This window comes from Copidosoma floridanum, unplaced genomic scaffold (genome assembly GCF_036245765.1).
Source record: "Copidosoma floridanum isolate Cflo_tuat_1 unplaced genomic scaffold, Cflo_Japanese_pri ptg000019l, whole genome shotgun sequence".
Lineage (NCBI taxonomy): Eukaryota > Metazoa > Arthropoda > Insecta > Hymenoptera > Encyrtidae > Copidosoma > Copidosoma floridanum.
In genome coordinates, this window is record NW_028321896.1 from 19,948,488 (window position 1) to 19,970,096 (window position 21,609).

Here is a 21,609-nt window from a genome sequence, read left to right on the forward strand (position 1 = left end):
CGCGAGTGCCACCTTTGTTGTGGCCGGCAGCAGCTCTTTCACCAATTACCCCCTCCTATCTCTCGCTCGGTCTCTTTAAATTTCCGATGATGGAAACAAAGAAAATACGTTCCTCGAAGACGTTTTTCACGCCCGAGCGGTTCCGCTAGCCGAACGAGAATCTCTGTTTGCGTCGGCCGGCCGATCGAGCGGCAAGGAGAGGAGCTGTGTTTCCCAACGCTGCAGTGACTCGGCGTTTCCTCCTCCGTGCGATGCGACTCGGTGAAAAAACTGGGTTAATCCAAGGTGCCTTTTTTTCCTCCTCCTCCTCCTCCTCCTCTCTACTTACCGATTTTTCGATCTTCGGCTCTTTCGTCGTCCCCTTCCGAGAGTATTTTTACAACTGTACACGAATCGTCAATGGATTTTCACTGTCGGGTTCGCCGGTGATGCTAAATTTAGAGGGGGAAAAAAAACCTTACGATCTTTTCGTTATGTACACCCAGCGAAGAAAAAAAAAAGTAATTCCAATCGCTCCGTTATACCAGCGGACGACCAGACATGTATCGGTAAAGCTCCCGATAAATCGGTATTGTCTTGCTCTCAATTGTGATCCGGTACGAAGAATGTTTATTGGGTCCGTAGGGTGATTTATCGAAAAATGTGATGTTTGTTTCTTTGTTTACGAGAAATAGAGAAAAATAAAAAATCTAAGAAATACGGGATTTTACGATATACGCGGCAGAGGGTTGGTGTCATATACTGCTTCGGATGCGATATTTTGGAGCTCGCGTAGTGCAATCCAGTTGTTGTTTTTTTTTTTCCATCGATGTAACGCACGCACTCGACATAAATTAAGTATTATTTGCCAGAGCGCAATACGCGGCCAATAAAAACATGAGCTACGATCGAGAGAAATCCTCTACGCGGCGTTTTTTGCAGCTCTCGAGATGCCACTCCGCTAAAAGTGCTCTTTTTTTTTACTACAGGCCTCACGTATCATCCGCTAACGCGGATAGGCTTCTATAATCATAACAGCGTCGTCTCATTCGACGACTCGGGACGATATTTTGCTACGCGCTCGATCGATTAGCATGAAAAAAGAAGAAAAAAAAAAAAAAAAAAAAAATACCGGTTCACTTAATCGTCTATACGCGCGAGGTAGCAAAATTCATCGGCGACGAGCCCGCGGAGAATTCGGTAGCCAGCAGCCTTTCGTTAGACAGGGAGCCTAGCTGCGGGCGAAAAAAAAAAAAAAAAAAAAAAAAAATCGGAGCAAAGCGTTATTTCCCAACTGCGTGTAAATTGAGCAACCCACGGCAAGCCCCTGAATCCGCGGTCACGCCTGTCCGTCCATCTCTTCTCTTCACCTTTATATATATATGAGCCAACGGCGAATTTTTATTGGGAAACTTTTCATATATACAGAGCAAAGACTCGCCGAGCCTACGCAAAAATGTATAACAACGGACTTTCTCGTCGCTCCCGATCGCGGATCCGTCCGAGTGGCCGTTCAGTGTGTGTTTATCGAAGATTTCACCGGCTGAAAATAATATTTCCCCTACCCCAAACGTGTGTCAATATTTTAATCCTCCTCGGCCTTAGAATATCACCTCGAGGATGACGATGTGCGCACCGCTCGGTCGAGAAAGTGTAACAAAAACATTGGGACGTGTATTTTATATGCATCGGAAGAGGAGGACCGACTGTTTTTCTTTCCTTTCGACATTTTCACGATCGATCGGCGCGTCTGTCAAGGAGAGGACCATCGCGACGTTTGAGTGGCGCGTTGCGTAATTGTTCGAGCCGAAGCTGCTAGTCGTGCAGGTATACCTGTATATATACACTTACATATGGGTTATTATATTGTACTATTGGTGAAATCGAGAAGAATCAATTAGCAGATGTACATGTATTTATTGGCCAAGTGTTTTTGTTTGGCGAAATAAAGGAAAACAGGGGGATTGGGTGCCTATACAACGTATGTGTATACCCCGTTGTGGCGATAAAATGAGATGCGCCGATTTTTAAAGGAGCTTCTTGCACATATATTATATATATGTCTGCATGTACGTGTACGAAAGAGACACTGCTCTTTTGCAGTTCTCCCTTTTACTTGTTCAACTGTACCTGTACACGCACACGGACAATATCGTATAAGCGTATATACCAATACCGTAGGTACACAGCTTATTGAATGGTAACGGGTGTGCCGATCAAGGACCATTCCGTTAAGGAGAGAGCTGGCCGCTCTGAAAAATGGGCCGCGATATGTTGGATATGTATGTATAGAGAGAGAGCAAACTATATACATACATCCACAGCAACGCCCATCAGCTTGGCTGGCCGTCTCCTTTATTTCGCTCTCTCGGCGACATTGTCTCTCTCTCTCTCGGCCGAGTGGCAAAGCGAGCAGAGCTAGACCAGTCACGTGGTACACGTCCCGGGATTATTCCGGGAGAAAGAGAGCCAGTGGCTATCTTATCTCGCAGCCACAGCCTCGATCTTTGTATTTAAATTGCACTCGGCCGTGCGCCTATAGGTGTATACGTGTGTGTGTGTATATTATGGTGTATAGAAGCTGTGGTCCGTCCCAGCTCGCATCTCCACAGCGCCCCAACGCGTCCAGCTCATCATCTCTCTCGTGTATACGTATACCTATACACTCCGAGACAACGATCGTCAATCAACATAATATACGCATGTGTGTACCGCTTGGACGCGAAAACTCTCCCGATATTTCCACCAGCCAAAAGTAGATCTTTTTGGCCGATCCCTCGGACGCTCGTTACATGTACACCCATACTGTGGTATTTTTTTTTTTTTTTTTTTTTTTCAACAACAAGCACCCTATACCCCGCAACAGCTGAATAAATTTCTCCCGCCTAATGAGCCGTATTATCGGGCCATTCGGTTATATCTAATTAATATACAACGTACAATATCACCGATATCCCGCAGCCCGCGTGTACATAGAATATATACCGCACATACAAGTACAAACGGTACTTTCCAAGCGACTCGTATAATACAAACATACGTGTGCATACAGCCGTCCGAGAACGAGCCGGTTAACGAGTGTGTTTTTAACGCGCGAGCGTTTAATCGATACCACATATACCCATAATACCCATTATGGCTTATTGGGTGGATTATAACGTATATAAACGCAAAGCGCAAACGTTTCAATCGGCGCGAGTGTTGGGTATCGTTTGATGCGCGTTTACTTATCGGGTGGACGCCGTGTGAATACAAAAAGACTATACTATGGCTGTATAAGGTACACGAAACGCGAAATTGTGTGTCCCCCAAGTATACATAATCATGTCTTGTGAATATATATATTATGTAGTTGGTAGCATCTAAACTGCATTATACGTATATATAGTCAGACGCCCATGAAGCTCGCCTCTATGACGCGCGTGGGCCGCGAGAGCATCGGTGAGCGGGGGAGGGGGGGAAGAGAACGGATATGCCGACCAACGAGTCGTCGCGGGGGAGAGGAGCGCCGGAGAAGCGACGCAAGAACGTCATAAATAATAATCGCGCGCCGAGAGATGCCCAAGCCAGTCTCCCTTTTTTTTTTTTTTTGCGCCACCAACGGCTACCGATTTGCGCTCCAGATGATGGTACGAGAGAGCTGGAGATTCTATTTTTTTTTTGCAGACTTGCGTCACCTAGGCGAGCGCGTATTGTGCGTCAAATGCTCCTTGAATCGGTTCGGGAAACTAACGCGCAAACGCATACACGTGCATATATAGCGTAGCGGCTGAAAAAGGCCGAGGTGACAAATAAAAGACTCATCATCGTCGTCATCATCGCCAAGAATGGCACGAATGCGCGACGATGATGAGTCGCCGTAGGAATATAATATGGGGTGCAGCTGCATATTGTGGCCGCGTGACAGTGATGATGGTAAAGAGGATTTTTGTGAGAACAATCGATACGGGCGAGGGGGGGATCTCAATTGGAGAAGGTTGGAGGGAAGGAGAACAAGGGGGGCAACTCCACCTCGGCCCGGTTGTAAGCGCGAGGTCCCGTATCGCTGCCGCGCGGTGTAATGAGCTCCGAGACGCAAGGGAGAGGAGATATAGGCTGCCGATCGCTCGTTAGCGCGAGGAGGATACGTGTCCCGTCTTTTGGTATATATACGTACGCTGCGCAGGCAGGAGAAATCGGACGGCTATTATACTTACACACATCGGCATATAGCGACGTCCAAAGGCTTTCTATGTGATGTGCATTGACAGCGAAAAGTGAAAAAAAAATGTTTGTCCCTTGATGCATATCTTAGGCTGTAAATAATACGCGTGTGCTTTGCTATATGTATAGCAAATATTCTATGTGTATATCGAAAAGAGGGGACGCTTTAGAGGAAGGCATTCGTACGAGTTTGGAAGTAATGTATATTGTGTATGTACCAAACAAGCAGCGAGGGCACCGATTAAAAAAAAAAAAAAAAAAAAGACTCAAGTCGTGGACTCGCGCACTTTCCTCGTGACGACGGCGGCATGTATACGAACCTTCGAACTTTCACACCTTTTAAGTAATCGCGGCGATCATCGGGAGGCCCACCACTGCGTTAATTTATCCTCGCGCCAACTCGAAACTGTATCGCACCTCCCACGCCCCCTCATGCAGTTTTGCTCCTCGTTTTCTTGGCTACTCTATCAATTATTATCATGATGATTTTTCGTATTTCATCATCTGGCGCGCTTGAACATCACAGACTCGAGATTAGCCGAAAAGACGGTTTATTTTTCCAAGCAATCGAATAAACGAGATCCGATGCAAGTATACCTATACTTATAAGAAAAACAAGGCGCAGCTCGAGGTCCGATGTACACCTATCTCGTGAAATAGCGCACGGGGGAAGAGCGTGCGCGCATGCAAAGGCGAGAAAAAAATAATACGATTGGATATATAGCCAGCGCGATGAGGCGGAGAGAAACTCGGACGCGTATAGAGCTCGTGCCAGCTGTGGAGATGCATGCGAAGTGTGTGTATATGGTGTACCTCCGCTGCACAGACAGTAGTCAGGCAGGCGCAGGAGTGGTCGCGGGTATATAAGTACCGTTGCTCTGCTCCAGTTAGGTGAGAGGAGGCATCCTCGGCTCCTCTTATATATACACGTACCCTCTCGGGCGAGGGTCTCCGTGCCCACTCGTATATATACCCAACCATCCGGTCCATGGAGCGCGATCTCCCTCGCGCTGCTCTATTGGCTCTCTCTCGCGCTCGCGGATGAAAGAGAAATTTATATACCCACTCGCCTCGCCCTGCCCTACCTTCTCTCTCTCTCTCTCTCTCGATCCTCTTTCCGCGCGCTGTAATATAAGTACTCGGCAAATCTCCGGTGCTCGTGGTACACGTATGTATATTATATACCAGCAAGTTGTAAGCGCGAGCGAAAATCTTCGTCCCGCTTCGAGTGTATACCTGCATGGTTGTTTGCGTCGCGGATATATCGGCTCTCCGTGCCGGCCGCGTGTTGAAAAGTGCACCATACGAGCGGGATAAAAACCACGCAGTGGGTCAAGGAGATTTTTCGGATGCCTCCTTCTCGGTGTGAAACTTTTGCCATTGCTCTTCCTATATATATATATATCGCCCAACACCCAACTTTATATAGTAGCGAGGAGGATTGATCGGTATACTTTTCTCTTTGTGGTGTACAAGAAAACAAAATACAAATATACATAGAATCATTCGACGCAATTTTTACAACAGTATATAATATGACTCACGCGTGTGTGTTTGGTCGGAGAGGCCCAACATGTAGGAACAAGAAGATTTTCTGCGAATGATTGATCGCCCGATACCTATTTTTGATTCTCCTTCTTTTTTTTTTTTTTTTTTTTATGATCGATCGATCCTCACGGAGATTAAACGATGCGGTGCTATACATGGCCGTGTGTGTAGGAACCCGGCTATTACAGCAGCACCTTCACCGCTTGTTCCTCGTGTGTTTCAATAAGTACCTATACTTTTTATGTACTCGCGTCCCAGTAGTACATAGGTACACCTATATGTATAATATCGTACCCGTCTACACGCGTGTATATACACGTGTTACTCCATTCACGGTAGCCTCGCGCGGGCGAGGATCCTTTGACAATTGTGTATGATTTTTGATAATCATCGCGCCGGAGGAAAAAAATCCACACGAGAAAATTGAATAATAATCGATGTTTGTAACATGTATGTATGCGTATGGGGTACCTATACTGCATTCATTACACGCATTGGCAAAATCATACCGTGGAGGCATGTGGCGATTGAAACCCAATTAGCATCGTAAATTTGCGTAATGTAAAATCGCAACGTAAGATCGGCACGAGTGAGGGGAAGTAGGGGGAGGGAGGGTTAGATTTTGAAGTGGATTGAACAAAGATTAATCGCGCAGACGTGACAAGGCGGTTCGGGGATACTCGTCGGACGAACGAGCTAAATGACTCGGAGCGCACGCAGAGACATTGTAACGCTTATACGCAGACGGTTCGGGTGCGCAACAACGCTCGTCCGCTTATTACACCCACTATACCTTTTATTTTATTTCGCAACACGAGCCGATCGCTCTCGACTCTGGGATCTTTGATGTGTTTGCTTGGGCTTACTGGTAAATTGCGCACTTACACCTTGTGGTGTACTTTTATTTTACGGTTATGAAAAAAAGAGTATAGCGTTTATTGTTGATACGTCTGCTCAAAGTACAATGAATGCCGGCTCGACACGGGTTAAAAAAGGATCCGGTGTATGAAAATGGGTGATACAAATGGACAGAAAAATACCTACAGGGGTTAACAAGCGTACCGAACATTTATTCTAAATTCAAATATTATGAACATTGTTTTCGTGCGCTCGATGCTAATATGGTAAACTGAGTGTTGTAAAATAAAAAGTAAAATTACAATGTATACAAATGGAAAAACGAAAAAATGCTAATAATTCACGGATAGCGTGAAAAATAATTAAACAGCATAACTTTGCATATTGTCCCAACTAATATACACTTACTGAGTTTTAGTGAGTAAAAGAATGATGAATGCATCCAGTGAATGAAAATAGGAAAAATAAAACTTCTTCTCACCGAAAACAAAAACGGCTCTTTTTTTGCCAAAAAATGTATCTGCCTACGCATTAACATTTTTAAACACATTTATGAAATGTGACTAATGAACTGTATTTATTGAAAGTTGAAGAGCGCGATGTTTGAGAAACGATTGAACCAAAGGACTCGTGGGTCATCTGTTTTGTTGCAGATCCGCGTCGCCACAGCTGGGCCACGAGCTGCGAGGCTGACCGAGGCCGAAGCTCGCGCCCCGGCGGCCCTGTGATGAACGACTACCTCCACCAGCGTAGCCCGTCCCCAGCGAGGAGCAGCCCAGGAGGAGCGGCAGGGGCGGTAGCTGCAGCCTCACCAGCCGAGCCCAGCAACTACGGCCCAGCAATGCGGGAAAAGGACTCGAGCCCGCGCAAGATGCCCGGCCACATAAGCCCCAAGCAGGCGAGCATCTACCCGCTGAGCGGACGCGCCGAGCCCGAGCCCGAGCTACCCTACGACCTCAGCCACGGGCACCAAGCCGTCGCCGCCACCAGTTCCTGCAGCTCCAGCCGCGAGTCCGCCCAACGCCAATCGTCCCGCAACCACCACCACCACCACAACCACCACGGCCAACACTTCCAGCAGCAACAGCAACGCAGCCGCCTCGAACTCGAGAGTCTCGCCGAACCCCTCGACCTACGCCTCGAGCACAAAAAGGAAAACCTACGCGACGAGAACGCCAACGAGATCGAGACCCTCAACCAGAACAGCCCCGAGCGACTGCCTTACCACCACACGGTCCTCTTCCCGCAACACCACGCCGTCCACCCGCTCGTCCTCGAAGCCATGTACCGCTCCAGCCAGCAACAATCCACCCAACCACCACCACCACCGCCAACCCCGACGCCCGACCTACCCAAGATCCAAGTGCGCGCCCTCCCTACCATGGTGCCGCTGGCGAGCAGTCGATTCTCAACCGCGTCCCCCGTGGCCGCCCAACCCCAGCCAGCCCCATCGAGGTCCACCAGCCCCACCAGCCAAGACGCCCAACACCGGCAATCCCCGACCCCGTCCAACCAGCAACAACCACCACCACCACCACCACCACCGGCTGCCGCGGCGCATCCGACGAGCCGCCGGCAGCCGGCCGGCAACTACAACAGCTCGCCGGGCGCGGTGGCCGGGGCCAGCTTGAAGCCAAAGGACCGCTACTCGTGCAAATTTTGCGGCAAGGTGTTCCCCCGCTCGGCCAACCTCACCCGCCACTTGCGCACCCACACCGGCGAGCAGCCCTACAAGTGCAAGTACTGCGAGCGCAGCTTCAGCATATCGAGCAACCTGCAGCGCCACGTGCGCAACATCCACAACAAGGAAAAGCCGTTCAAGTGCCCGCTGTGCGAGAGGTGCTTCGGCCAACAGACAAATCTGGACCGGCACCTCAAGAAACACGACGCCGACGGACCCACGATCCTCGACGAGGTGCGCTCGAGGTACAACCACCACCAAGCGGCGGCAGCGGCTGCGGCTGCGGTGGTGGCTAGTGGTGGTGGTGGGTCCGGTCAGATGGCCCGCGCAGCGGAGGACTCGTACTTCGAGGAGATCCGTAGCTTCATGGGTAAGATAACCTCGCGGGGCCAGGGCTTGCCCCCGTACTTCCCGAGCCTGCTCCAGGCGGCGGAGGAGAGGCCACCGGCGGCCTGGTCGGACAAGCACACGGCCCGGCTGCGCCCGTGCGAGGAGAAGCGCCACCAGGGGGACTCGTCGTACTTCAGCGACCGGGACAACCTGTCCTCGAGGTCGAGCAGCGGTGGCAGCAGCACCGGGAGCAGCGGCGGCAACCACAGTCGGCCCGAGAGCCTCCACGAGGAGCAGGTGGAGCCCCCGACCTCGGCCCCTGCCTCCCCCGCCAACAACACCTGAGTATATCATATAGACACCGGGGGGGTTGAGCCCGAAAACGAGACCCATGTATATACATATATGTGGCAAACGAGCAGCGAGAGATCGGGATCTTACTTTCTATACGGGTAGCGCTGGCTCGCCCGTTGCCGATCACACACGTATATATACACACGAGTGGAAAGTCCAGTTATGTTGTGTGCAACCGGGGCCAGCTCGCGAGGTGAAAATGAAGCGGCTCTTTCTCTCCGCATCACCGGGTGTATATGCAGTATGTATATACATACACACGACTGTGGACGGCTGCGACGACCTCGCGGCTCGTTGCTCTGTGCGCGGCGCGCGCGCTGCGTTACACTTTTGCGCCACGCCCCGGGCTCGATCAGGCGCATCGCGAAAGTGAAACGCGATATATAAAGAAGCCGCTCCGTTTGGCTCTCTCGCGCGCTCACGCACACCGTGGCGATCGATCCTCTCGATTACCCGCCTTCAATTATCCTCCTTTCTCTCTCTCTCTCCCCCTCTTTATTTCTACTTTTATTTCCCTCCTTTCCACGAACTCGTGCGTATTATACATGCCCTCCGCCAGCAGCTTTCTCGCTTTGCGAATCTTTCTTTTCCCTTTTCCACCTCGTCTCCTCGTACTTGTACATGTATACTTTAGGCGTTGGCTAAACTGGTGATTGACAAAAATCAAGGGGACGAGGAACGCAAGGTCCGGGGTACAAAGTATCTGTACTTGGGATCTCTCGTGCGAGAGAATTTAGAAGACCTGTGTATACATGCACGCCAAACGGGTGTATACCATGGTGTGGAGAGGCGAGGCTGATGGTTGCATATGTAGTACCACAAGCGCGCCCATGGCCGTATAGCAAAGTGGAACGCTGAGGCTGCCGTTACAGCGGGACACGGGTAGCGCCGAGGAAGAAGATCCGTTGCCGATTGCGCCTGGCTCGCGTGCCCGAAATCACTAATTTTTTTTTTTTTTTTCTCCCGCGCGTCCACACCCTCCTGCAGCGCTGGTGGCGCTCTTTCATCTCCTCCTCCTCGCTGTGTCCTAGGCACGCAATCTTTTTTTTTTCCTCCCCTCCTTCCTTTGTTCATCAGCCGTTATTTTTGTTGCCACTGCTGCTCCTACTGTATACCCACTACTACTGTTTGTTCCTCGATTACGTTGCGAGGCGTAAAAGTGCATTTAAACGAATATACATATATAGGGACTGCTAATCGGAAATTTTTACATTTTTCGTTTTTTTTTTTTTTTTTCTTTTGGTTTGTTTTTCATGTAAATAAACGTACAAGAGAGCAATAAAGACATATTATACATATACATTGTACATAGTACACGCACCCGCCTGCTCGACGTTGTAGTGCTGCGAAATTTCGTTTTAGAAATTACAATATGTGACTTATGCGGTTGAAAGTTGTGATAGTGGCTCGTGATTAGTTTATCGGTCCCTGATGGTATGCATATAATATTGTGTTTTGTAAACGCGTAGCTCGGCGTTATAATTGTCTTCCGTTCGATCGGACGTTTCTCTCGAGAAAAAGCAGAAGAAGAAGAAACAATATTATACATGGAAATGTGTATTGTGACCCGGCAAATTAAAGTGTTGTTGAAAATTGACGGAAAAAGAGATTGTTTGGTTTTAAAAATTTCAAAATGCTCGTTGGAAACTTGGTGTGTAACAGCCACTTTGCGACTCTCGACGTATATTTGCCGAGTCGCACGAGATCTCAAAAGTCTTGCGGACTTGTATAGTTGGAAAAAAAAGAAGAAAAAAAAGTACTTGAGACTCCTTTTATCAGGACAAGAGTATCTTGTCGCGGGGAAGGAGAAGAACGGCATTTACCGTTGGATTGAAGAAAAAAAAAAAAAAAAAAAAAAAAAAAAAAGACTATTTCACTGTAAATTTAAACGCTGTATTATAATATAAAGAACTAAAAAAAAATGCAAACACTTTATTTCAACGTAAACCGCTTTGGTTGATGTGAGAGTGATGTTCACGCGACACTGTCCTCGAATATACGAGCTGCGCGACGTTTATGTAAAAATGTTGCCTGTACAGCTATGACGCAGTTTTTGTAAATATTCGGAAATTCATGCACTGTACCATGTATGCGAGCTTAGACAAAGTGAAAAAAAAAAAAAAAAAAAAAAAATAGCATAAGTAAGGCAAAAATGTGCGTTTTTTATTGTATTATGTATGAAAAAAAAAGAGAGGGCTTCGGTTCGAGGCGAGCCAAAGACTCGAGAGTCTAATACAATGCTACGTCAATTGTCCTAAATGCAAGTGCAATCGAATTTAAAATTGAAAATTGAATGTAAAAAAAAGAAAAAAGACTGTACTGTACTTAAAACTTGCTTTTAGCGGTAAATCACAATACATTGCAATCACATGTACATACATTTAACTACGCGGTGGGCGAAAAAAAGAAAAAAAAAAAAAAAAAGAATACCTTTCGACTCTCGTCATCTCTCACAAAGACGAAAATATACGTTCCTTACTTTACGTATAGAACACTATGCGTCAACCCCGCACTATTAGACTTGGCTTTTGTTCACGATGCTCTCAACGATTACCCATTCATCATAATATACCAACTAATGAATACCTTACCAACTATATATTATTACTTTTTATTAACGAGGCTCCGTAGTTTCGAGCCGAAAAATCCTACCGATGATTTTACTTGCGTTACGTTTTGCTTGGCTGAAAGTATAAAATATATAGTATCAATCGAGCCTCAAAGGTATCCCCATCATCCCTTCCCCTGTCACTCATATTATCAAGCGTTAAATCTAGTGTGAATGTGATTTCATTGAGGTTACCGATTTACATACATGTACACGCATCCATATATATATATATACAAATATAAATACATATATATATATATATATATTTACAATGTATCCATATATACGTACCTAACGTGTTACTCGAACGGCATCGTGATCGCAAGCGATACATATACATACATGTATACATATGAAGCCAAGTGCTCGTTACCTTTAGTTTTTAACACAATTTCCTTCAATCCACCCGCTCTCCATTATCTTCCATTGCGCGCTTATCTTATTACCACTTTTACCATATACTACTTGTACAGAGAGTGTCATATATACGTATGCGCGCGCGTGTGTGTGTGTATAGATGTTACGAACGTTGCCTTTTTTGCGAACGCGACCTTCGTGCCGCGTCCCTATGTTATACTTACAAGTGTGTTCGAACGGGAGCGTCGGAGGGACGAGACTCGCGACTAAGTAACTAAACATTTTTTTTCTGATTTTTGTATAAATAGCAAGCGACAATAATTCATTGTGTTGTCGCATGCGCGTCGAGCTTCCAATGTATTATAATATTTTTTATTTTCATTATCATTATATAGTTGTAACAATAATAATAAATATTATTATTATTCAGCGATTGGTCCTCCCCCCCGTCGTCGTAAAACGATGTTGTTTTTGTCTTTAAATTTTATTAGGCTAATAAGATTATAAGTAATGTAGCTGCGCGTTGTTTAGTAAATATACGTACAGTGGTGACTGTATATATGTCAATATGTAATATTCGATGAAAAAAAAAAAATACACTGGAATCGATATTTTGAATATCATCAGTTTTTTTACTTATTTTACCCACCAACACTAGGGAATATGATTTTTTTTTTCATTTACCCTTTGAAATATTTTGCAATATGATTTTTACACCATTATTTATATGCATGCGAGATTATTGAACTATTTTTTAATTGAATAAACGTAAAAAAAAAAAATCGAACTATCCACATGGTTGCCATTTCCAAAGTGCACACGCGATGCGAGACCATCTGCTCTAGTTTTTAGAACGACTTCAAAGACGGGCAATGAAGGATAATTTTGAAAAAACCGTCTGGCTCACGTAGTTTTGGGACAAAATTTCCTACATTAATGTGTTCACAGTGTCACGGACAAGTGCCTGAGAACCGGAACGCCCGCGTCCGCGTATTACCTACGAGCATCGGGAGCAGGAGGAGGCGGAGGAGAGAGAAAAAGAGATATGACGACAATGACGATGGGAGCGAGCAAAAAGTTGAAATAAATATACACACGTATATTTTCACACGGGGAGGCTCGCGCGAGGACGTGACCGCGTGGACAAATTGTGCATTTAACTCCGAGAAAAAGACGTATTTCGAGTGAAACTTTTTTTTTTTTTTTTCGGCTTGGCAAACCACGAGATTGCAGACGTGATTTCGAAAAAAAAAAAAAAAAAATATTCTCTCTTTCCCCTCGGCACATCATCGAATGTGCGGTGGGCAATTTTGGCACTTTGGCGGCGCATCATTGCAGGCAAAAATAGCTCGCTAGAAATTTACGATGAAGCGATAACCAAATCTAGGGCTACAATTGCAGCAACAATTGTTTTTTCCGGAATCGCAAAGGATGCAATAAAGATTTTTTTTTTTTTTTTTTTTTTCGTTCAAAGCATCAAAGAGCAAATGGAGCGCGAGCCGAGCAAACAAGGCGCTCGGTAATTGTGCCCGCGATACAGATCCATGTATAAATAAGAGGCTGGCTCATCTCGGCCGAGTTGCCGGAGTCAAGGTACTCGCGGGGCAGTTGTTGAATGTGCATAAGGTATACATAACATCCACACATGTAAGGGAGGGAGGCGCTGCGCGAGAGTGCTTTCTTGGCCTTTCGGAGGACACGACTTTGACCCAGATGCGTTACTTACTGCAACTCTCGTGTGTTTTATATGTGTGTATATATATATACCTATATAGAGAGAGAGAAAGAAAGAACAAAAAAGCGCTTGCTGTGTTATAAGGACTGCACGCAATAGGCGAGAACACGCACGGGCCAAATGTTTTGTTATTTGGTCGTCACAGTACAATATCAAAAAATTATCTAGTGCGGCTCGTTTCAGCGGTTTAATGTATGTGCGTACGAAGTAGCTCAAACAATCCATGGGTAAATTATTTTTCTTTCAAATGTATGTACTTGAGTTTAATTTAAAACGAGAGAAGAACAGTGAACGGAAAAAATTGTGATTGAACATAAATGATTGGATCAAAAAATTGTTGTAATTTCAACTTTTAAATATATGTATATTTGAATGTTTGTCTTTACAGTTACTTAAAATATATATGTGTATGTATACGATTTACAACGAGTTGCTGATAATACTATAACGTATAATATTATGAAAACGTCAATATATATATATATATATTATGATCTCTGCGACTAGTGCACACGATGACTAGAAATCGATTCTGTTGATAAGTACAGATATCTAAGTAACTACATAAGGTAATTTGTACTTTAGATTTTACATCATTCCCGAGTAAGCACATACAATTTACATTTAACACATTTATTTCTTCTTCGACGATTCAACCGTTGCCTTGAACTGAACTTTTAACATTTTGTTCATATGATTTCGTATGGACACTTTTATACCGACTATTATCGTCATCCACTATTGCTAACACTTTTCTTTCGCCAATAAAATCTTATTTTAATTGTGTTTTTATTCGTAATTGATTGAATTACTAGTTTAATGCTGTTTACGAACATGTTGAGGACAATAGTACAGAAAAAGATGGAATCAATTGTCAAATGTGTATATGAGAAATTAGACTCGTTTGGATCAGTTGTTGCAAAGGAATATTTGAGAGCAATTTTTTTACCTTGATTCTCTTAAAAAGGTGTTTCTCAACAATTCTTAATCAATCCGGACATTGTATTTATAAATTTTCTTGAGGAAAAGTATGTTTATCTCTAAAGTTTATGTTTTTCGAGATGATAAAATTATGGAAACGGAGAAATGCGATCTAAACAATTTTCACTACCACGAACCAGTATTAAAAAAAAAAAAACTTTTCTGTGAATCATTATTTTAGATCTTGCTTTTAATTTGGTAATAACTCTTGCGCGAGGGGGCCAGATACATATAAATATTACCACACGTGTGCACGTTACATGAAAAAAAAAAAAAAAAAATCTCGAGTACTGTAGTGAGAACTATTATTTATTACATTTATAATGTTGTTGGGTTGTTATTACACCTTTTGTAAATTTACATGAGCTATTGGCACTATCGTTGTTCGAATTCAAAAAAGTTATTTTTTCTAGTGGTTTTAGCTTTTTTCTGTTTTCTCAATTTTCACAATTTTCTAATCGAAAAGCATAACTTTAAAAATAAAAATGAATAAAATATTCCTTTTGTCTTACGTTAGAAAATGTGGGAGAAAAAATTTTAAATCAATACTAATAATTTTATTACAGAAAATTTGTTAAAACAATGTCTGTCCGGGTTGCTAATAAGAAATTAAAACTTTTACAATTAAACACATTTGAGAGAATCGTACAAAAAAATTGTTTTTTTATGTTTTTTGCTACTCAATGATTCATCCAACTAGGTTAAATATTTTTGTTTGAAATTTGACATGTTTGTACCAACTCTAATTTTTGTAAAAATGTAAATTCACACCTTTAGACGAAAGCTGATTCTTAAAGATACATCATAAAATAATACTTAAAAAACAAGCAGTGCAGATTTTAGTTTCGTAATAATAAGGCCATGTTATAGTTAATCTTAACTAAAAATTTTTTAAACTTTTAACTATAGATAGATTTGTTTGAGTTGCATGTGCATAGACACATGCATGCTAACATAAATTTTGTCATTCCATAAGACAGTTTAAAAATATAAAGATTTACGTCTTAGGCATGATTATCACGTGCTTATGGTGAGTATATACTGACGAGATGCTATCACAGTCTAATTTGACTAGAAGTATTTAACTTTACTATTTGCAATTCCACAATTTTCATTTACTGCAGTGGGAATCGAATTTTCAGTAGCAAGCACACATTCAAGAGTTGACTTTACTCTTGTTAATGGAAATTTTGTGAGAAAAAAGTTCGCACAAATGTAAAAAATCTTATAAACTAAAGGAATAAATATTAATTGATGGCACGTTGCCCAGAGTCTGTAGTTTTGTCCTTGGAATGGATCCAAAACAGCGGGACACAACATATGGCTTAAATTAACTTGTGTAAGCTTAAAAAAACCACATTGTGTGATGTGACATATATATTAAAATACTAGGACTAACGAATTACATATAATTTATAAAAACTTAACTTTGTTCAACTTACCATTCCAAATATCTGAAGTATCCAGAAATGATACGCTAAGCTAATCGAATACCCAAATATCGCCCAGCTCATATCGCACAAAGGTTCAATGTTATAAGCACCTGTCAAGTAAACATTTAATGAGTAATTTTAGTGCAGAATTTTTTTTTTTAATTTCGTTACAAAATTTGATAGCTTACCTCCCAGCCTTATCAGGTAATATGGTATCAGAGCCATTAATCCATGCTGAATGTAATAAACAGCTTTGTCTGCAAACATCTACAACCCAAGATGGCAAATATAACATCATTAAAAAAAAATTTATTTGGAAAAGGAAATAAATGTACTCACTGGTCTACATTCAGTTTCTGGAAATACAAATGCTAAAACTGGTCCATTTAAACTTGATACAACTAATCTGAATACCGCTGTTATCATGGGACTACTAGGTTCTGCAGCAAGTAAGTATATCTACGACGAAAAAACGGTTTGATTAGCCACTATTTTACGTTTGGGTAGGCAAACAAAGAATTGAGCTTTGTGTACCTCGATAATTGTAAAAATATGGCAGGGGTTTAGTATGTACACAAACGTCTTTCCAGATAGCTTAAAACCAATTTCCATCCCAAAAACCAGGCATGTAACTGTAAGTAAAATGACTTTACCCGGTCTTGCTTGCTGCACATATGGCACTGACTTTGGCAATGTTATCCTCTTTAAGCTCCACACAAGTAAAAAAATAATATACACCGATATAAATATAGTTTCCGTGATTCTTCTTGTGACTGTGAGATAACTGGCACATTCTGGCCCAACATTTCTTGGAATAGATGCATTCACTCCTATGTAGGCCCACTCAAACATGGTAAGTTATTTTTTCTTTTTTCTTAATGACCTGTAAAAACAAAAATAAATAAAAATCAATAAGCTGCGATTCCTTTTTTTTTTTTTTTTTTTTTTTTTTTTTTTTTTTACACTGTAATAACAAAAAAATCATCAAAAGTGGACACTTTTTAACAACATATACTCAAGCTTTTGCCTGGTGTTTTCGTGTACTTAGGTAAGTAGGTGCATGTTTCCAAAATATGAATGGTTGAAAAATCAATACATCACTGGAGCACAAGTCATAATTAAGTTAACTTCAAACAAAACAAATTTAAAATTCTTATTCAACAAAGGTTTTGTCAGCAACCCACCTATTACTAATGAAAAATATACAGGTGACCGATCGATTACACTAATTAATTTATACCTTGGCTTATTATCCCCCCCTTAAAGAGGTTACAAAACCTCAGCCTTTAAATAACATTAACTACTTGTCATGAAAAGAGTAAAATGAAAACAGTTGTAGAACTTATTCGTAATTGTTGCTTAGAGCGAGAAAAAACGATTACCTTAACTTAAGGAATTAAATTTTTCCATTTGGCAAAACTACCCCCTGTGCTCTATGACGCACATTGACTCGCTATAGATATACTGGCGACTGTGTGGCTTTGACAGTTCACACTTCACTCTGCTTACGTATATGCATTATTATGTGTGTGTGTGTATTATTGTGCTAGCAACTCAGCAGCTAATAAAGGTGTTTTTCACAAATATCTACTACATCTACAGCTGGGAACTTTGTTGATTACAAAATTATATAAACTATTCTATTGATGACTGATTAGATATCTAATAAATACAATATATTTTATCATTAGTTTATTTTATACTTCATGGGTTGAAATATCAGGCTTTTTTTTTTCCTGAACCATCGATTGATATTTATACTGACCGAGCAATGAAGAAAATCTTAAATTAAAAACTAAAAAATTAACTTTTTTTTTTATCATTGATAAGATAACTACTGTAGTAGTTGGAATAACTTGATAAGTCTTAAAAACTTTATTGAAGCATTTACGTTTTATGCTTCTTTAAATATACAATTTTATTTTTCAAAATTTCTCTCAATGTTACAAAAAAATGTTTTTTTTTCCAAAATTTGTATACCTATTTTTTATATACATATTTTATATTTGTATACCTGTTTTTTTACTAAAAATCAAACAAAAAATTTCTCAATGGGGAGATCTGTAATGTTCTGCAAAAAGAAAATATGAAGATGTAGCGTTGACAAACGAAAAGTGATGCTCGTTATAAGAATGTTGATAGTGCAAAAATTTACTTTCAACAAGGTAATTAAGACTGAAAATAAGATCAACCTACGTACAGAATAATACAAAATTTTATTAATTTCAATTACAAATCAATACGTAATAAACAATTTAGCATTAACAAATGACGCTTTCTTTATCTTAACAAAATAAATTAAATATTTGTTACAATTTAACTGTTGTAACTTATTAACAAAAATTGAAGTATAACATATAATTCTAGAAATAGATTTCATTTAAGTTCATCGCAACATACGGAAATTTATGACTTGCGTCAATGGGCTCGAATGCCGTATATTTATAAGTTGTATTGAAACTGAACAAAACGTTTATAATGGACAACAAAGTTGCTTTGGATGAAAAAATTTATACCAAGAACATTTCGTAGTAATACTTATTACATACTGAGATAGCCTCGAGCTTGGCTACGCTTACGGCTAATTAAATATGCAACCAGCACAATAACCACTAACCCTGCAAGTACACAACCCACGGCGATCGGCACCACGTCGGACGTTTCAAATGCACAATCCTCAGCTAAATTACAAAATTTTTTAAATATTAGATAAATTCTATGGACGTTTACAAAATATTAAAAAAGTATGTTATGTAGCAACTCAACTTACCAAAACCAAAACTGGATTTACCATCATCTTTAAATGCTTGGAATTGGAAATCTGTAACTTTTACCTCTCCATAAAGTAAGGTATTGTTTTCTGGCTTGGTCAAATTAAATTTTAATAGCTTAACACATCGATAAGAATGTCCGAGAGTCGTATTAAAGTGTTCAATAGGATGGATAAGATTCAAAGAAGCATCTACAATTTGAGAAACGATTGTTAAAAAATTTCTATGTGTATAAAAGCAGTATACATTTGATTAGAAGAAATACATACTAAGGGCGGATAATTCACTTGCATCTATGGAAACATTAATACTACCAAGAGTATAAGTTTTCGACATTTCATCTTTCTTAAACAAAAAGCTGACAAAGTTTACTTGGGTTGCATTACTTGCTTTCCACGACAGTGTAATTGTTTCATTACTTTTTTTAAAGTCACCAGTTACCAAGGTAGAATTATCCGCTGGGATATTTATTTTTTTCTGTATAGTCTGAAAAGAACACGGATATTTTGTAAATAATTACAAATAAAATTTTGCATGAAATAACATACCTGCTGATTACTCGTATTGAAGGCTAATTCTATCTGTGCAGCCAATCGCAAAACCATAACGGCATCTGTATTATTAATTGACCATTTTCCAATTTTTGGTTCCGGCACAGGAGGAGCTGGAGTTGGTGCACTCGTTGTGGGAACGGTAGATGTAGTGACTGGGAGCTCAGTAGTGGTATTAGGAGTTAACTTGGATTTTCCTGAATCTATTGGAGATACTGAGGTTGAAGGTACAACTGGTTTGTCGTCAGAAGCATACACCACTAGAAATAGTAAAATCATGTACAATGAACTTTTTTTACTGTATGGTAAATTATTAATTATACTTTGCTAGATGTAACTTTGTAATTATTTCGATTTAAAAACAAAAACAAGCTTAAGCATTAGAAAAAGTTTGATACATTTGTGTAAATGACTGTGTAATAAACCCTAAAGAATTTTTTTTCCACATATTTATTTTGAAAACATCTTCAATTACTATTGTTTCGTTAAATTTACAGTCTGGGAATGCGTGGACACTAATATAATATGAAACAAAAAATTATCTGCCTTTGTGTGTAAAATAAACAGTTATCTAGCAACACTGGTATAAAGCACAAAGCTTGTAAATCTATCCTTATACTGATATAATAAGTCAGTGACGCTCAACTCAAGTTTTTAAGTGGAATTTTATGTCTTATCAGCATTAGTCACAACAATTTGAATCATAAGATTGATATTAAATTATATATTAATGTGTAGACTTTATAATAAATCATGAAAAACACTGCAAATGATTAAAAGCATTACAGTGAAGTATGTAAAAATTATTAGTAATTAATTACTATTAAATTTTAGGCGAAATTTCCATTGTAACGTATTAATATGCAACTATGGGATCGAAAAATACCTTAGAAAAGGAACTGAATTTTTTTTGCATTGACAAAACAAGTACCATTTTCACAAGAAAGCGCAACGATTTGCAATGCAAATCTCTACGAAATAAGTTTTCTATTTTATGTTGGAGAATACATCGGTAGATGCTTCATAGATACAAGCTAAAAGTTGAAAAGACGTACACATATTTTCATGCGTATTCGCGGCGACATAGCAGTCGGACGGTCAAAGAAGCGACAAAGTCAACCGAAGCTTTGGCTCTTATATTATCGGCGATGTTTTGGTTCTCTTATATACATTTTCATGACTCAACAACAAGACCAACAAAGCTGTGGCGAGAAAGCAAGAGAGCTCGCAGTGGATATTTTTCTTGTCAATTTACACTTGAACGACACACTATATTATAACTGTATACAAACACACCACAGTGTGGTTTGACTTTCAAAGCAAGTAAGTATAACTTGAAAGATGTTTTAGCAAAAATAGGTAGGCATGCAAGGTCTAGGCATGCCATAATACGCATTTCATCGGCTCTACGTAACGTACGCATAAGTGAATATATGTATACACAACAAAGAGAAGCTGTTACATACTGCGTATTTACTGCATACGTATGTGCATCACGGAAAAATGAAAAAAATAAAAGAAAAAAAAAAAAGCCCAACCATTCTCAACAGTTGGGAAAAATACTACGCAAACGGAAAATCTCGAAGCTAAGGGAATTATTAGCGTAGACGTCGCTTTTTGCGAACCGAAACAACGAGAAGCGGCTCGAGGATGGCGAAGAGACGGTCTTAACCTAATTAAGATGTATAGGAAGGAGAGGACGTTAATATTGTAAGCATCGGGTTACCGACTCACCTGAGGCCAAGACCAAGCTGCAGCAAAAAACCAAACCGATGTTTGCCCGCATCTTGACAAACTATGGGGGGTCGACTACTGTTTTTCTCCTCAAAACTAACTCGCTTCGTTAACTCGGTGCTCTCTGCTCTGACTAGATCGTTGATTCTTTATAATATAGTTTATTTAATCTTTGATTCCGAGACCTTGAAGAATTTCGTGCAAAGTTCGGAGTTCAAGTACTTGAACCGCTGGACCCCTGTGTGTGTGGTCGTCTCTTGAGGGAATATAGCAGAACAATGCCGATGTTCGACCGCAGCGACGTTCACGGCAGTTTGTTGAACTTGCCCCTCTCTCGTGGGAGGCGCGAATATTTAAATTGCAAAAACAATTTTACATTCACTTTTACTTTCGGCGATGAAAGAAGCTGTAAACCAGTTCAGATTTTAATACGGAGTTTCTGGAAAAAAAAAAAGTCTCAAACTTTTGATACTAAACGTCGTA

General features: G+C 41.1%; 3 protein-coding genes across 4 annotated transcripts; 1 reads left to right on the forward strand and 2 right to left on the reverse strand.

Annotated features, from left to right (window-relative positions):
* Nucleotides 1–7,330: 7,330 nt before the first annotated feature.
* LOC106641139 (uncharacterized) lies at nucleotides 7,331–8,944 on the forward strand (the record flags this gene model as incomplete). The annotated part of the gene is made up of 1 exon (XM_014355422.2): nucleotides 7,331–8,944. A coding segment is annotated over one exon (1,614 nt), but the record flags the coding sequence as incomplete, so codon positions are not given.
* A 6,290-nt stretch (nucleotides 8,945–15,234) lies between these two features.
* On the reverse strand, nucleotides 15,235–17,507 carry LOC106641178 (transmembrane protein 164). Of its 2 annotated transcripts, XM_014355475.2 has the most exons (6): nucleotides 17,453–17,507; nucleotides 16,605–16,953; nucleotides 16,410–16,529; nucleotides 16,259–16,337; nucleotides 16,080–16,180; nucleotides 15,235–15,981 (listed from the first exon to the last, which is right to left on the reverse strand). In XM_014355475.2, exons 2-6 carry the CDS (start codon nucleotides 16,920–16,922, stop codon nucleotides 15,709–15,711), a joined length of 891 nt encoding a protein of 296 aa, XP_014210961.2. In that variant the 5' UTR covers nucleotides 16,923–16,953; nucleotides 17,453–17,507; the 3' UTR covers nucleotides 15,235–15,708. The 2 variants fall into 2 exon arrangements, with proteins under 2 accessions (XP_014210961.2, XP_089449249.1); XM_089593123.1 differs by lacking the exon at nucleotides 17,453–17,507 and having other exon boundaries at nucleotides 16,724–16,821.
* Nucleotides 17,508–18,267: 760 nt separating this feature from the next.
* Lamp1 (lysosome-associated membrane glycoprotein 1) lies at nucleotides 18,268–21,402 on the reverse strand. The gene is made up of 5 exons (XM_014355467.2): nucleotides 21,127–21,402; nucleotides 19,390–19,652; nucleotides 19,111–19,327; nucleotides 18,841–19,032; nucleotides 18,268–18,751 (listed from the first exon to the last, which is right to left on the reverse strand). The coding sequence occupies exons 1-5, from the start codon at nucleotides 21,176–21,178 to the stop codon at nucleotides 18,612–18,614; spliced, it is 864 nt and encodes a 287-aa protein (XP_014210953.2). The 5' UTR covers nucleotides 21,179–21,402; the 3' UTR covers nucleotides 18,268–18,611.
* Between the last annotated feature and the right edge of the window lie 207 nt (nucleotides 21,403–21,609).